General features: G+C 35.5%; 1 protein-coding gene across 9 annotated transcripts in view; it reads right to left on the bottom strand.

Annotated features, from left to right (window-relative positions):
* BGAL17 (beta-galactosidase 17) overlaps positions 1–18,337 on the bottom strand; it is a 271,275-nt gene that overhangs the window by 151,333 nt on the left and 101,605 nt on the right. For all 9 annotated transcript variants that reach the window (XM_089821450.1, XM_089821424.1, XM_089821433.1 and 6 more), the window contains exon 7: positions 12,105–12,175. In XM_089821450.1, coding sequence (XP_089677576.1) covers positions 12,105–12,175 — 71 coding nt within the window. The remainder of the gene's footprint in view (positions 1–12,104; positions 12,176–18,337) is intronic.

Here is an 18,337-nt window from a genome sequence, read left to right as displayed (position 1 = left end):
TTTTTACTACACAAACTATGACCTTGAATGAATCACGTAGTATTGGCTAGATAGGAATCTTTCACTATCAAGACCAATCTTACCTTAGGGTTTCATCTACGGAAAAGAAATGAACAATGCTCAACCTCACAGAAAGTGGAGTTTCATTTGATAATCAAAATGAATTTCTTCCCCTCCATATTCCCTTTGATATGTATTTTTAAGACTATTCAGAAATTACAAGTAGTTACATTTCAATAGTAATCGTTTCAATTAGGCACATTAGTCACTTCTAATCCTCCTCTACAAATAATTAATATTAAGTTGTCATTTAATTCACCTTTTGACAGTTTACTATTAATTACTTAACATTTTAATCATACTTGAAATACTTTGCAATTTCTCACACAGCAATCATGGCAGCAAGATTAGTTTCCATATTACTGTAATGGTAATTGTATATTTCATACTGGTAATGGAGTTCCCAGTATATAGGAAATTACATTAGGATGATTCTAAAACAAACAAATGTAAATAGAAGTTTCAAACAGGAACAACCCAAATAAACTAAGATGACAATTAAAGAAACATTTCATTATTTTACTGCCCTCCCTTAATGGTCATCATTCTATCTACCATAAAGAAGAAATAATCTGCAAGTTTTTTGGTCAGAAATGCAAAGAAGGCTGCCACCTCTTGCTCAGAAATACATAGAAAGCTGCCACCTTTTGGTCACAAATGCATAGAAGAACGCTCTATAAAATGAACCACCTGCTAAGACCCTCTCTAATTCTGCAAAACTTTTGGAAATAACCAAGATAGCCACAATCTTTATAAAATGAACCACCTGCTAAGACCCTCTCTAATTCTGCAAAACTTTTGGAAATAACCAAGATAGCCACAATCTTTTGAACCTAATGTTGAGTAAATTAAGAACTGTTATTCCCTCTAGCCAGTAAAACCAAGTTCAAGTACTGAAACTGAAACCACAATTTTGAGGAGTATATTGCCAAACACAAGCTGCTTCAAAAAATAGCACGGTTTTACTCAAAAATTCACCAAAAAACTTCTGCAAATGGGCACTATGCTGTAAAACAGATTGCAAGTTTTGTTGAGAAAATCAACAAAACCCTCCAAAGACTTTTTTTGGCAAAATAAAAAACCCTAAGACCAACAACACCGATATTTTTTTGAGAAAACCCAGAAACATTTTTAAGGAAAAAATTGAAAAAAGTTAAAACTAGATATGATTTTTTAGGATAAAAATTAATCAAAACCAGACATGATTTCTAAGGAGAAAATCAATCAAAACTTGCAAACAATTTTTTAAAAACAAATTGTGAAAACCTAAGCACTAACACATCAATTATGATTTTCTTTTTACAGAAAAAATCAGAAAACTATCCTACAGAGAAAGAACCCACGATTTTTGTATGAAAAAATAGGCAATAAAATGAAAAATGCACCACAGAATTATCATTGTGCAGCAAAAAGAGCCTCAACAAGTAGCTGGCACAAAATCAAAGACACAAATCAGGAAAGAAAACTTAATTTTTGAGGAAAATGGTAATAACCCTTGCACAAAACAATTTTTGTGGAAAAATTGTACAAAATCTACAATAATTTTTTTAGCAAAAAATTATAAAACCTAACAAAAATTATATTCAAAAAATTATAAAACCCATACAGAATTTTTCTTCAGGGAAAAACATTATGAAAACCATCAAGAAATTTTTTTGAGGAAAAAACTATGCTCCACGGAGTTTCTGGGACGACGATGTTTTAGGGGACGGGAACGTGTTTCCGGTACAGGTACGGATCAAGGTCAAAATTTAGGGGATGGCTATAAAATATGGGGGATTTTAAATTTTTTATACATGGAGAATTAGACTTCTTTAGAGATATATTTCTGATATGCATACCATAACAATGGTAAATCATAACATTGATAAACCATTCACCATAGAATACATGGAAATTGAAAACTATTAAGATTAAAATCAAAATGAGAATATGATATGATGATATATCCAAATATCGCATACAATTAGCAAAAATGCCCAAAGGCTCCAAGTATCAATCTATCATCATCATGCATGAAATGAAAATCAAAATGACATAATGAAAGTAAATACTAGAAGTCTAAATGAGGTGTCCAACTCCATAATAATCAAAAGCAATAATGTATCTGAGTATTTGAAAAGTGGAAAGCCAAATATATGGCTGTCCTCTAGGAATCTAAATCTCTATCTAAATCAAGATCATTATCAATCTCATCCTCTGAATCACTGACAGGGGTAGGCAGAGGGTCCTCATCCAATGGAACACCAAGCAACCCTGGGGGTGTGTTATCCTCATCAATCTACAATGCATCCTCAAGATTAACATCCCAACGTAGTGTTGGAGTCTGTCGATACTCAAGACTCTGTCACTCCTGTAGTCGCAATACACTATGAACAGCCACAAGCTTCTCCGATCGTCTAGAGGTAAGGTTGCTCCTCTTGACCTAATCCTGTGAGAGAAGACGGGTGGCAAGGGATTTCAGCTCAGGTGCGTCTCTACCATGCCATGTCCACCATCCAATCGGGTCCTTTTGAGCTAATGTAGCTCTATCAGTCCTCGCCTCCGGTCTACCAAATGTTGGACCACGAAGATTGGCAAAATCAAGCCATTGTCCTCGAATTTTTGCAGCATCCTCTGCACTATACATTTTTGAAAGGGCCTTGAAGAAGCCCTCCTTCACCTATATTGAACAAACAAAAATTAAGAAGTGAGAACTTAGAGTTTATAAACTTTACAAATAAAATAAAAATTTTAAAAACATATTATAAAATCAGAATTCTTTCATAAATTAAATTCACCTCCTCATCATTAGATGAAGGCACTCTCCCAGGCCTTGGTGCATACCATTTTGGATTGACTGCATAGGCTGCCATATGAAGTGGGGTGTTCATAGTGTTCCACCTTTTCATTACAATGGGCTTAAGATGCTCCTTATAGAACTCTAAAGTAGGTTTCTTATCTTTAACAGCTTGCTTGATCTGCCCAAGCATGCTATCAAAGGTCTCATAAATCTCTCCAAGGCTAGGAGAGTCAATATCGGCATATCTAATGACCTGCACAATAGGGTCAATGAAGGAGCAAATGTATCTGCAAATCAAAGAAAATTGCAAGTGAGAAACATCATATGTTAAAAAAATCAGCAAGTGCTTAAATCAGAATTTTTTTTTATTAAATCAGCAATAATAACAATTATGATGTCCACCAATTCTTAAGTTTCTTAACTCATTGTGGTCCACCAATTCTCATCTAGGATTCTTCGTTTGACAAGTCTTCCATCTGGGGTGCTTGATTCATGCCATCTATTCCACTCTGCATTGACCACCATGGATTGTAAGGCCTCTTGGACCTCAAGCATCCTCTCCAACAAAATGAAGTAGCTAGCATATCAAGTCTCCACAGGCTTGAGGAATTCTTTTTTGGAAAATGTCCTAAATAATGCAAGAGATGTGTGATGATTGCAAATAAACATTTGCACATCTCTAGCCTCAAACACCATAGTCTTTATCCAATCAATTTTCCCAAAGTCCTTCAAAGTGTTATTCAATGCATGTACACAACATGAGGTCCAAAAAATGTGTCTATAGGTGCTCTCTACTATCAGTCCAGCTGACTTACACACCAGAGCTGAATCAGTGATTACTTGCACAACATTTGAAGCCCTACCTTTTCTATAGCATCCTTCAAAATCTAAAATTGGAAGGATGCATCCTTCTTTTTTCCCGAACAATCAACGGCTCTAAGAAAATAGGCCCCTGTTGTACTAGTGACAATAAGATTGATGAGTGGCCGATGTTTGATATCAGTCCAACCATCCATGATAATAGAACATCCATCACTCATCCATGTTTGCCTCATATCCTCCATCAAAATGTTTACTTTTGAGTACTCTTTGTTAAGGATAGTGGTGTGTAATTTAGTCTCTCCTGGTGGTAAAAATGAGGGACCAGCAGCATAAATATCTTTGCACATTTGTTTATAGAATGAGAAACGAAAAACATGGTATGGTATGCCATGAGCAACAAGAAATCTGCCAATGGACTCTTCAGCTCTCTCTTTTGCTTCTATGTTAAATAAATCAGCCACATTGGTATCTCTCTTAGTCTTGGCCTTTCCCTTCCCTTTACTAACAGTGCTAGTGGGAGTCAATGACTGTGTGGGTGTGCTACTCGTAGGACCCCCGGATTTCAATAACTCCCCCTCCACATACAATCTATTGGCCTCAAGTTTTTCTTCCTCCGTAACTTTTTTGCAACCTTTCACCCCTTGCCCACCTATCCATAAAAGATGGCAATACACTCTTGTGTAGCTCCCAAAATAATGCTTCTTACATATATAACACTCTCATTCCCTACTACCCCCCGAATTTTTCTTCTTATTCTTATCTACTTTTGTGGCAAATTGTAGGAGAGGTTTCTTAGGGTTGAATGGGCCTTTGGCATATTGTTTTAGGGCTTTGGAAGGGCACTCAAATGGATTAGGCATTGCATCTTCCATAGGGACATCTACATTAGGCTCATCAATGGCTGCCTTAGGTCTTTCTCGTGGTCTTTGTAATTGTGACACTTGAATTTCTTGCATGGCAACTTCCATGCTATCACTACTTCCCTCACTCTCACTGCTGCTCATGTTTTTGCCTTTGGATTTTACAATGATTTATAGTATACTGCTGCAAGTTATAGAAAATAATATATATTTCAATGTTCTATTAACATGCCCTCTCTATGTCATTGAAAAAAATGAAAAATGACAACAAACAACAATGAAATTTGAATCAAACAAAAAAAAAAAAAAAAAAATACCTAGAATGAAGTAGAAATGAAGGCAAAACCTCCTCTTCCACCTCCAAAACACACTCCTCTTTTGTTGTTGTTGAATGTTTTCCTCTTCCTCTTCCCAACTTGCAAACAACTCTAAATGAGCAATGAACTCCAACTTTAACTATTTAAGAAGATACATTAGGGTTAACATCTATGTGGGGCCCGAGTAGGATAGAAAAGACTAAAAAATTTTTTTTAAAAACCTTTTTTTTTAATTTTTAACTCACTCGCAGCCGGCTGGAAAATAGGGGACGGTGTGGGCAAAAGGGTACGGGCGAGGGACAATAATGCCATCCCCGATACGGAAATCCGTACCCAAGTTTCCTATGAATTTTTTTTTGGCATTTCGGGGACCGTCCCCTTTTCCCTCAAAAAGGGACGTCGCAGGGTACGGCCAAAATTCGTACCCACATCCCCGTTTCGTACCCAGTACGGGTACTAGGGTACAGAGGCAGGGGACGTGTCCCCGTGGACCATAGGGAAAAAATTATAAAAACCCATCACTAATTTTTATGGAGAAAATATAGAAAACACCAAAAATATACTTTTATGGACAAAAATTAAAAAACCCATACACATTTTTTCTCAACGACAGCACAAGCCATAGCCACCACAATTAGCTTCAAAAGAAAAAATAAAAAGATAGCACCTAAAAATGCAAGTTGTAAACTTAAAAAATGCAAGCTGGAAGAGGATAGAAACCCACAAACAAAGACAATGTTTCTATTAAGAAATCAAAAAAAAATCTAGGAAAAAAATTCCAAAAGAGCGCTATGAAATTATCGTAAAAATTAACCAAACTTTGAAATCTTCATCGACCCACTCTGATACCATGTAATGGTAATTTTATATTTGATGATTAAAATTGAGTTTACAGTATACAAGCAATTAAATTATGATGTTTCTAAAAGAAACAAATGTATATAGAAGTTGGAAATAGAGACTACCTAAATGAATTGAGATGACCATTAAAGAAATATTAGATTATTTCAATTTTTTTTTTTATATCAAGTTTTCACCAAAATGTGTGAAAATTCTTTCATTAAAACTTGCCTAAAAAATTTACTTTTTTACCTTTGAAACGTCAAAAACCTATCCAAACAAAATATTAAAGCATTTATTAGGACCCGCGATTTTTCATGGGTTGTTGGTTTTGGGGCTTTTTCATGACATAAAAAGAGTAATTGTAAATAATTGTTTACACAAGTATCTACTCCATTCCTTTCCTTAACAAATATTATGTAAAAAATTCTTATGAGGTGAATAGACCAAAATATCTCGGTTCTTAAATAGTTTGCATGCCTTGTTTAAGGTTAGACATTTAGCATGTTTGTCTACCAAGACATAATAATGTAATTTCCCAATTTTTAAGTTCTCTTGCAATGTAGATGGAACTAAAACCTTGGGTCTATGTCATTGTGATGAAGGAGAAATTTGATGCCACCAATATGCTAAAATGGTTTAATGCATTTGCCTAACACTTTTTGGAAGGATTTCATACAATTTTTCCATATTTACTATTTACAGTAGAGTTACTCTAGAAATTGATTAGACTAGTTGGCAAAGATACTATTTTGGGATGGTGTTTGCTAAAACTGATGATATTGTAAAGTTTTGATGCCAATCCTGGCATATGCACACCCTCCCAACATAGCATATAGTCTCACACTTCCTTAGCACAAACTTGATCTCATATGGCTCCTTAGATGCCCATACGACTCCTATGCTACCATTTATGGCTAGGAAAATTAGTGCAAGGTATATGTCTTACCCGTGCAACTCTAAAAACAAAGTTGCCAAACACTTTACTATACAAACCAAGTTGGTCTCTCCTAGAATCCATGTATAGTTGGGCAGAAAATATAGTCTTCTTAATATGGCACAGGTGTAGGGCACCCAAAGCTTTAATAAATCCTTGAAGGCATTTTTAGCACTGTTTGATGTACTCAGGTCTCATAAGGACCATTTCATATATTGATGTAATGTAATAAGGCCATTAGAGCTATTTAGTTGCTTGTAATGTATTTTGGTCTTGGTTGTCACACTTGATCAACGACCACCATAGGTCGGTAGGTAAGATAAGATAAGTTTATTAATGTCCAACTAGAGATCAAAAATGGGTCTAAGAAGCTGAAAGATATACAACAAGGTCTCAACCAACATCAGGAACACCAAATGGTATCCGCAAAAAGACAATATAGGAAAGCAAAACGAAAGAACAATAAAATGCTAAGACCTCCTGACAAACGAGAAGTAGTCTAGAACTGAAGGGTGCGGTTCGGGGCAAGGGTGAAAACTAGGACATCTCACATACCCGCTAGGAAGAGGATGATCCTACTGAAAGTACCCCTTGTGAGGTCCCACATATCTAGTATGCCATGAAGAGTCACCAAGGTACCTCTACATCCACCGGACATGAGGCCTAGGAGAGAAAGAGGAGGTGATGATCTGGTCCAGAGTCTGTTTCTGTCTTAGTGGGGACTGAAGCTCAAGAGTATGAACATGAAACTGCATAGCCTCTTGCACGTAAAGAGCAAGACCTCACTAATCAATGTAGCTAAAGAAAGAGGATAGGTTTGAACACCCTCTAAACAACTAGTAGAACCTCCCCCTAATCTTGTAGTAGATGGGGCAATGAAAAAAGAAAATGGTTCTCCGACTCCACCTCCCCCAAAGGGCAAAAGCTGCAAATCAGGTCTCCTCTCTCAATCTAATGATCAATTTGAATGCATAGTCGACGGAAGCCCACATTATACTCGGTAAGAAGGAGTATAATGTTGTTTCATGGTTATTTGGGTTATTTGTGACCTATTTGTCATGTTTCTAGCCTCATTGTAATAGGAGACACGCATTTGATGTAAAATTTCAAAGTTGCAACGTTGTCAATATCATAATATTGTCAATATTGACAAATTGTTGTCATTGGGTGGTTCGTGGTCCAATGCCCAACTAATTTTCAAATTAGTTGGAACCCATTGGGATAGGTGTGGTAAGTTGGTATAAGGCCTGTATGGTTGAATCATCATGTAATGGTTAAGTTTGACGAATGAGAAGGGAAATTTTGGAATATTTCAAACAAGTTTTTTGAGCAATTCCTCTGATTTTTGCCTTTGTATAGATGAACCCTAATTGGCCAACCAGATTAATTATCATGGTTGTGTAAAATTGTAAATAAGCTTTCCATCACAACTGGTTTGGTGCCATTTGGTGCACATTCAAAGATCCATCCAATTTAGTGAAGATTGGTCATTAAACCCTACACCACTAGGTTTTGGGTTTCAAATTGCCATAACTTGAAATTCCACCATTGGGTATAGCCAATTCTTTATGGAATGTTAGGTCTCATGCAATTGGATTTGGACCAATCCACTCAAGCCCTAATTTTTGGCGTGATGCCCTAGGCTTGGCATTTCGATGCGACAAGCTACGAAAAAGGGGAATTGGAATTGCAAAGATAGTAAATGGACATGCGGGTTTGAAATGAGTGTTATAATTTCCTTGGGTATGGATAGACATAGAATGGTGAGTAATTTGTCAAGAAACTTCGACTGGTGATGAATTTGTCAAAGATAAAACCCTAAACCAATTCTTGAGATATTGTATAGAGGAGCCAAAAGGGTATTCCTAAATGTATTTTGTTTGGGCCCTTATTAAGACAGTTTTGGGAGTTAGGGGTTGAAAAGCAAGATTGCAGGCCTAGTTGCTACTAGGTCTCCTAGTAGGCTTCAATTGTGCAAGTTGGTGTTTGGGTAGTTTGTTTTGCACCCAAGGGGAGAGATTTGTTGAGTCAAGATGTTTGAAGTGTAGGAGACACCCACACTAGTCCTACTACAATAATGGTATCACGATCGTAATGTGCAACGGTAGGTTACCTTGGATGTTTTAAGGAAAGTGGAAGATTTGAGGGTGAATTTTGTAGCCTCACAAGTTTGTGATTTTCTCAAGTGTTGACCACAAGGAGGTGAATCAAGAGCAAGCTTATTTAGAGAAGAAGCCTCTCGAGAAGGCTTGGAAGGACTAGACCTTTGGAAAACTGCCAAGGTAAACGAAAACCTAGTGTGTACCTTAAATGATTCTAGGTAACCTAGACCCTTTGCATCAGACACCATTGTACGACAAGGAATATAGTGCCCACGACAATCAAACCACCATACTTTGGACTAAGATGTTTGTGTGGCTGAAGGGATGGATGGTAGGGTCACATCTTTGACCTTACATACTATCTAAGTCATAGGACCTCAAAGACTCTTCCTCCGTATGAATTATACCGATGCCATATTCACCTTGGTATGATATCAATTGATTGGAAGTATTAAAACAGATACAGAAAACAATGATGAACTAAAACACATAACTTGAGATTTGCATAAGTAATAGGAAATTGTCTTTAATAATAATAGCACTTTAGATTACAACAATCTCAGACCAAGAGCAAAGAAAAATAGTGTTAGGAGTTGCTCCCCTCGAAACTATGGATGCCAAGAAGGGAGGATCTTTCACCTCTAAAATGACAGATAATTGAACTCTAATTGGAATTCGTAATAAAAGATGAAATATCAAAAGTGCATCCCTAGAACAACAACAACTAACCTAGCCTTTATACCCATATCATAGGGTGTGTTCCTTAAGGGACGTCACCCTTAGCATTAACAAGTAATTAAAATACTCAAAGTCGGCGACTTTAGAATAACATTAGTTAGCATTAACTAAGGTTAGTTAGGTAATACTAGAACCTGTTCCTTCTGATCGCCGACACCTCTAGAGTAGGTATAAGTAATTACCATGCCCTCTTAATGGAGTATATGCAAATGAGAGTTAGGCACAATCTGCACCCATCGACCTATAGATTATTAGGTTAATTCCTTTAACAGTTCTCCCTAAGTGCTTCAGGTAGTTCTCCCTGAGTGCTTCGGGTAGCCAGTGCTTCGAGTAGCCAGTGCTTCAGGTAGTTCTCCCTCAGTGCTTCGAGTAGTCTTTCTTTATGCTTCAAGTAGTGTTCCTCAATGCTTCCACTAGTCCTTTTCAATGCTTCGGTAATCTTGTTGAATGCTTCGGGTAGCCAGTCTCAGCCTAATTGTATATGAGATTTGAAAGAACTAACACCCAAGATGTACTTAATGCCCTTTGTTCACCCTCTAAGTCCTAGTGTACGGCATGAGAGATTAACCAACAACACACCTCAGAAATGGGTCATACAATGATTTCAGTGTGGTTGCATGGTGCTTGAAGGAGTCCGTACGGTATACCTGAGCCATACAACACAGCTGGAACATATGGTATAACTGGGCCATATGGTGGATCTGCCTGAACCGTACAGAGGTGGGATTCACAATTTTGTCGGACGATGGGGGAGAGTACTTGTGCAATGAATGGTTGTATGGCCAAGATTTGCCAAGGATGGAAATTGTATAGAAGTGCAAATCATTAAATGTTGATAGCAGATGGATGCCCAGACTTAAATGCTAGAATTACGCGTAAACTAATAATAGAACAGATTGTACAAGTACCAAATATGAGTGCCAAATGCCAGAGGTAGCTAGAAATAATTTACGATTCAAACAATGATCACGCTTCAAATCTGCTAGATCTGAAACAAAGTAATACAAAGCCGGAATAGGGTGAGGGTTAAATCCCACCAAAACCGGATTAGCCAAGTAGGGAAGATCTTTCACTTCCAAAATGGCGAACAATATTGAACTCCAACAAGAATTCACAGTACAAAGAAATAATCCAAAATCACCTCACAACTATGACCTACATGTTGTGCTTAAATACCCTTCGGAGGAACTCCCGAGGGTTTACAAAGATAGTTGACGGCAACACCTACAGAAACAATTAAAATAAAAATGGGTTTGAGATATATTAAATCAACCACAAATACAAATATTATTAACTTGGACCCCATATTAATTAATTTAAGTAACTAAATAAAGGTCATTTTATTATTATTATTATTTAAATTTTGGGACAAATTAATTAATTAATTTAATTAAATAATTACATTGAAATTTGGGGAAATGACAAAGGTTAGCATCCTAGAACAATTACATTAAGTCCCCTTGGGTACCAGCAATACATCAAACCAATTGAGCCGACCCCAAACAACAAAATTGACTCTATTTGGAACCTTGGAGTCAACTTTCTCATCGCATAGTTTAGCACATTGGTGATTTTGTTCAAGAGAGAATAGAGTCCCTTTGGTATTTTATTTTGAGTTGTGGGGTGTCACATAATACTCACCAACAAGCCTCGTGTTTCTGAGACTGGGACATCTACAGGCCTTGGAGATGACGACAAGGCATCCACACGCCACTGCCACCAAGATGTCGAGAGATGGGGGAAATGGCCATATGCCTCTGAGATTTCTCAACAATGCCCAATAGCCCCTTGAGCATCTCCAAGACTTCTACAAGTGTCTTGTCCCCAAACATCTTGAAAGTGTGTTTTTTCTTTAAATTTTGTTTTTTTAATAATTGCATTTAAATCATATATATATATATGAACAACATATTCAGATCATTTGCAAACCCAATATGGGCAACATATGAGGATTTGTAGCTGCTATTGCATACATTATCGCTGATTACACTGGCTACCTTAAAAAACAGATCAGAACTAGGGTTTCGATGTTGGGGTTTTTTCCATGTTTATTGCTGCTGTTATATTTATCAAACAATTCATTATCCAAATTTGCTTTCAAATATGGTTAACTTCAATTTATAAGGCTTTCAACATTCATATAATCAATGATAAATGGAAGTATCACTGTCCATAAATATCAATCATTATCTGCACTTATATTTGACACATACAATTCATATCTTAGCGTTTAGTAATTTAATTTTTCTATTTTACTAATTTATAAAAGATTCATTTGAAATGCAATTCTTATACATCATCCCATAGCATGTTTTACAAGTACTATATGTATATCAGTAAGCCACCCACCCTACCCTTTGTCCCCTATCTCTGAAACTCATCTCATCCTCCCCCCATCCTAAACAGGCAGTAGAACACTGGTTATTGAAGTCTACAAAGACAGATTGCCATTCTTAATGTGCACAGATGTCTTTCAGCGAACATCATTAAGTCTGATGAGATAATGCATCAAATTATACCAAATATACTTACACTAAAGAATTTATTTTATTAAATATAGTTACCATATTATTCGTTTTAAACATGAATTGCATACTAGGCTTCCATGAAAGCAATAAAATAAAATAGTTGTTGACAAGTTTGTACCTGCATAAACATCACTGCCAAAAATTGAGCCATTGTTTAGAGTTCCTTTGGTGCCACCATCTGTTGTGTATCTATTATACAACAACAAGATAATTATTTTAATTATTTAAAAAGAATAAAGAGATAAAATGTTTTCAAAAGATAATTTCTACATATATATAAAAAATAAAGCGCACAAACTTGTACGAAAAATAAATGCATATAAACTAATTTAGGGATGCCTTTTTTTCACTGACCAATTGCATTTCCCATATAATCTAAAATGCTATGAGTCTAAATTAATCGCAAACACAGCATCTAGCTCTTAAATAGAGTAATATTAATTGGAAGTCATGATGATGAACAAAAGATTTCAAGGTTGTACATATCTCTTTAGAATTACCCTCATTAAATGATGCACTCTACTATTAGGATACTTGTTTGTCTATGATAATACACTAAAACCCTAAGAATATAATTTCAGTATATATTAGTTAGGTATGTAGAAAAGAATCCTCGTAAATTAACGAATATATTTTTAATTGGTTTCCTATGTATTCAAGGCATATATTGTAAAACAAAGTTTTCTACCTTGAGTTTCTAGGAATTGGGGTGTGGGGGTGGGGGCGAGTGGCTTAGTAAGATTTTTTTTCCTAGAGGATTGGTGATAGCTATGTTGGCTAAATAATTGTAACTCACTATGACCACAACTTACGAAATTGTGATGTTAGATGTCCCATAAGATTTCTCTCCCCTCTCATCGAAGGCTCCCTTCTTACTGTAGGTGGCTTCAACAAGAACTTAATAGGAAATACAAAAGAGGGCAATTCCTTTAATAAATTCCTCTTTTTGAATTAATGACTTGCAAATAAATACAAGTTTAAATTTAACAAAATGTGTCTATTACTACAATAATATCGGTGGCTTGAGAGTTGATGCAAGAACAATACCAAAGACAACAAAGTACTCTATATTTGGTGAAACAAATACATGAAGCAAAAAGTCTCCTGCACTTATTCCAAAAGAAGATTCAACAATTTCTAAAAATAGTAATGTGTAAAGTCTCTTATTGAATATTCATTGATTTTTATGGAAATACTTAGCACTGAAGCACAAGGTCCTTCAACCTTAAGTATTTGAAGTCACTAACAACTATAACAATTTAATCCTCCTGCAGAATAAAGTCTTCAAAAATACAAATTGAACTATAACTTTGAATACAATATGCAACTCAAAGTCTGTAAAATTGCATTTAAATCCCTCTAGAGAAAAGCACCAAAACTTACAATCAATTCAAGAAAATGTGATCACACAACAGGTTGAATTGGCACGAAGTCTCAAAATAACTTGCCTCTTTTATTGAAGCGATCTGATTTACATCCAAGCACAAAGAATAAAAGTACACATACAAATTGGCAGGACTTTCTTGCATTGCCAAAGATGAAATGAGCACCCTACTTTATTTATTGAAGAGGATTGGAGAAAAATGTGGAGAGAAAAGGGGAAACCCTTAACCAGCTTTAACTTATTCAAGATTACAAACTTTAATGCACTTGTAATCTGGTAGCTATGTTCGCTAAATAATTTGTAAGTCACTGTGACCACCACTTACAAAATTGTGACTTTAGATGTCCTATGAGATTTCTATCTCCTCTCTACAATTGAAGAGGCTCCCTTCTTACTATAGCTGGCTTCAACAAGAACTTAAATGGAATTACAAATAAGGACAGCTCCTTTAATAAATTCCCCTTTTTTCAAGAATGATTTGCAAAAAACTACAACTTTAAATTTAACAAAAAGTGTCTATTGCTACAATAAGATAAGTGGCTCGAGTGTTGATGTAAGAACAATACCAAAGACAACAATTTACTTTATATTTGGTGAAACAGATACAAGAAGCCAAAGTCTGCTGCACTTATTCCAAAAGAAGATTCAATAATTGAACAAATAGTAAGGTGTAAAGTCTCTTATTGAATATTCGCTGATTTCTATGGAAATACTTAGCACTAAAGCAAAAGGTCTTTCAACCTTAACCATTTGAAGCCAATATCAACTATGACAATTTAGTCTCTTGCAACACAAAGTCTCCAAAAATTCAAATTCAACTATAACTTTGAATGCAATATGCAACTCAAAGTTTGTAAAATTGCATTTAAATCCCTCTTGACAAAAGCACCAAAACTTACCATCAATTCAAGAAAATGTCATCAGACAACAACTTGGATTGGCACAAAGTCTCAGAAAAAACCTACCTCTTTTATTGAAAGCAATCTGATTTACATCAAAGCACAAAGTCTTAGAGTGCACATATAAATTGGCTAAACTTCCTTCCATTGCCAAAAGATGAAAAATACAACGAGCACCCTCCTTTATTTATTGGAGAGGACTGGAGAAAAAGGAGGAGAGAGAAGGGGAAACCTTTCACTACCTTTGACTTATTCAAGATTACAAAGTCTAATGCAGTTGTAATCTGGTTACCCATTGCAGCTTTGCACATGATACTATGACAAGCAATTACATCTTGTTTTCTGTAATAACCCCAACAAGTTATAACTCCTTCAAACACCAAAATTCTTTATACTTAAGTTGTTTGACATTTCGTCAAACACTTTGTAGGCAAGCTCTGATACCACTGTAATAACCCACCTCTAATCTGCCCTAAAAATGCTGATGAAAGCTCAAGGAATTTCATCAAACAATTCACATGCAAGGGACGTATGACTGATATAGTATTTCAGCTAGCTTCAAATGACTTTTTCTTCAATTTGCATCAATGAAAGTCTTGTGCTAGAAGACTACAATGGACTACACAATGACCTAACATGAGTGTGCTACTAATTTTGACAATATTCAATGCATATATATGATCTAACCATGAGAAATGAACACCTACAGCCAACTGGCATTTTTGCAAACAGTTGGTATGCAAACTAACTAGCTGATAAATAATGATATTAAATTGCTTAAATGGCACCAGCAACTATTATCTTCTTAATTGCAATAAAAATTACAATGCTCATGAAATATGGCCAAGACTTTGGCATTTACATGGATTACAAAATGATAATGCTGGTATAATGCACACTTACAGCTGAAAGCTTATAACACCCTAAAAAACAATACATAACAAAGAACCTGGTTGTAGATGGCTGTAATAATTTTCTCCTATGCTGCGCCTTCTACTTCGCTTTTTTCGAACTGCTTTTTCGACCTGCTTTTTCGCACCCGCTTTTTCAGCCTGCTTTTTCGGTTCTGCTTTTTTCGGACAGCTTTTTCGTACCCGCTTTTTTCAGCCTACTTTTTCGGTTCCGCTTTTTCGGACTGCTACTATGTTGAATCTCAAGACCATATCTTTCAATGGCATCAAGATTTCCAACTTGAAGGGATTTCGTCCTCCAAACTATTGAGACATAATCTCCACCAAATTTCCCAATTTCTTTGATATTTCCAAGCATGCCTAAAAGAAGCATTTCCATTTTTTTTATAGTGTTCTCACAAGGGCTCCATCCTTCGTTTTCTCAATGTGGGATAAAACATCACTCCCTTTTATGTAACTTATGTCTCCAATGTGTTATAAAATAAAGGGGACTCTTTAAATTTAAATATTTCCCACAAACTATAGTCTATGCATTAATAAAGTTAAATATTTAAATTTAACTTTATAAAATAGCTTTATCAATGCATAACAAATCTTATCAATGATAAACAAGTCTTCTTGCCGATTTTAAACAATTACCATCGACATACCGCTACCACTGGATGTCCGACCATATCCAAGATGACTTACTATAAATAATATGCCCAAAGTTGCCTCAAAACCCCTCAGAAAGACCTGCAATTGAAACTATCTAGGCCAAATGGCCTCTAAGTCCCTTTAATGTCCTGGTTAGCCTACGAGACCGTGGGGAAATAGGCTAACGACAACATCATGCTATGAATGCTAAAAAGGGGACATTACATTTTCACATTACATGTAATTTGTCAACAAAACTATGCCTATCTAATATTGATAAAGGATTTGAGAATAAATAAGTGTCTAACAAGACACGACTTCTACTACATCGTTATTTGCATGGTCTTCATTATGCTACAGGATGCTCGGTGATTGATGTATTCTGGTTTGGTGAAAACATCTCTGACCAAAATATGAATTTGCACCCTTGACTGCTCTATATTAATGGCATCAACAAATGACCTTCTTGCATTCAATCCTGAAAGCTTTCTATGTTGTCATCATTCCATTTTTCACTTCTTTGCATAAGCATGGGAAGATTTCTCTCTTGTAAGTGGGATTTTAAGATCCTATTAGAAGTCACTTTAGAAAGTACTTACCACCTAAAAATGAGTTTTATGAGTTCATTTACAGTCTCGAAAAGAGCATCAAAGATGCATGTAAAACACTTAGAGGTGGGCTTTTTGGCTTACATTACATAATGGGCAAAAACCTTTCTCTTTTCAAGCAAAACAAGTTAATGGACGAGATTTTTATTCCCGATTATAGGTGAATGTTTGGAGTTTTAACATGAAGAGAAGAATTTGCATTACAACCTTGGGAAGAACTCTTATTCAGATTTTGGGAAGATTGTTAGATACAATAGAAACTTGCAACTTAGTTACCAGTCAAGTTCAATTCAAAGTTCAAGTTCAACGAACTAGTTCGCTAGTAAGACAAAAATTTCGAGAGGGGTTTGGGTTCGTTCGTACAAAAACATGTAACAATTAAAAATAAAATATATATATATATATATATATATATATATATATATATATATATATATATATATTTGTCAAGCCCAAAAGCATAAGTTGACATTAGAATGTCACATGGTATCAGAAAATCATATGATTTAAACAACAAAAACATCATAAACTTTAAACTTAAAATCATAGCATCATCAATCATGATCATACCATCATATATTCCAAGTTCAACATCAAAGATTCGAAACATTTTAATTAATTCATGATTCATAATTGCAAGTTCAAGTATCATTGTTTCAAGTTCAACTAAAGGATTAAATTGTTTTTAATATTCATCTTGTTCATCATTATCTCCTTCTCCTCCTCCTCCTAGTTCTTTGGTATTTATTAACTCAGTAGTTGACCAAAGGCCAATGGGATCGGTAGCAACAATAATAGAGCTAAGTTCAACTCTTGCTTAACCACCTATTTGCTATTGCTCAAGACAAAATAACCTACTTGCACACCACAAATGAGAGTTGGAAGCCAACATAAGCCTTTCATTTACACTTTTTACAATTAACGATGTGAAAACATTATAAAATTTGCCAAAAAAATTACACTTTTTGGTCATCTGCATGGTACAATTCGACCAAGTTTTCGACCTTGGTTCGATTTGGGCAAAGCCAAATTCACCCTGGTTCAAACATCAGAGGCATAAGTTTGAACTGGAGGACCCACTTTGGAACCTTGACTGAACCACTGACAAACTAAACCCAAACCAAGTACCGGTTTGAACCTAGTCATAGTTCTGAGGGGGTTTAGACATACCAAGGTAACTAAGACTTCAATATGAGCGCAAATGTACTTGCTTTGTTTTGAAAACAATATAATCAAATGTTTTAAGCCAAAAATCATCCTTAGAGTCTCCAACAATGTAGCATGTGGTGAGACTGCCGAAACATGAATAACTTGCATCACTTGGAACCAAAATATGGAGGAAAAGATTGTTGAACTTTTTTTTTTAAATCCATTTTTTTTGTTTGAATTTGGGAAAAGATCCCCATATTTCAACTATATAGGGAACCAAGCTTGACCAAATCTTACAAGAACGAATGCAAAACTCAATCCTCTTTGATAAATAGACAAGAATGAGAAAAAAAATGCAGAGGAATAGCAACAAGAAAGAAAGATTAAAACTTGTAAAAACGTGATGAAGTTTCTATGGCATGCAATCCCAACCAAAAATGATGCCCTGGAGATGAAAGATGCATTATTTGTAGATGAATACAAGCTGGAACGTGTTGTTTTATGCCCTAGTAGACTTCTAGATGAAAAACAAAAGCCATAACACATGCATTTCCTCCTCCAAAAGTCATTTTTACTCCATAGCATGCCCTAGACAAGCTGTTCGTATCAAAGAGCCAGTATAATGTGTTTTTGAGAGCATGTGATTGCTCTGAAAATTGCCACCAATAGATGTAGCCCTTAGAACATTCAAAACGGAATTTATCTCTTTGTAAACACATGTGAATAGCATGTAACAGCACACAATGTTGTCGTTCTCCTTATAT

Source organism: Cupressus sempervirens, chromosome 1 (genome assembly GCF_028749045.1).
Source record: "Cupressus sempervirens isolate cs-2001-9-10 chromosome 1, ASM2874904v1, whole genome shotgun sequence".
NCBI classification, from domain to species: domain Eukaryota; kingdom Viridiplantae; phylum Streptophyta; class Pinopsida; order Cupressales; family Cupressaceae; genus Cupressus; species Cupressus sempervirens.
This window is presented reverse-complemented; position numbering and strand designations above follow the sequence as displayed.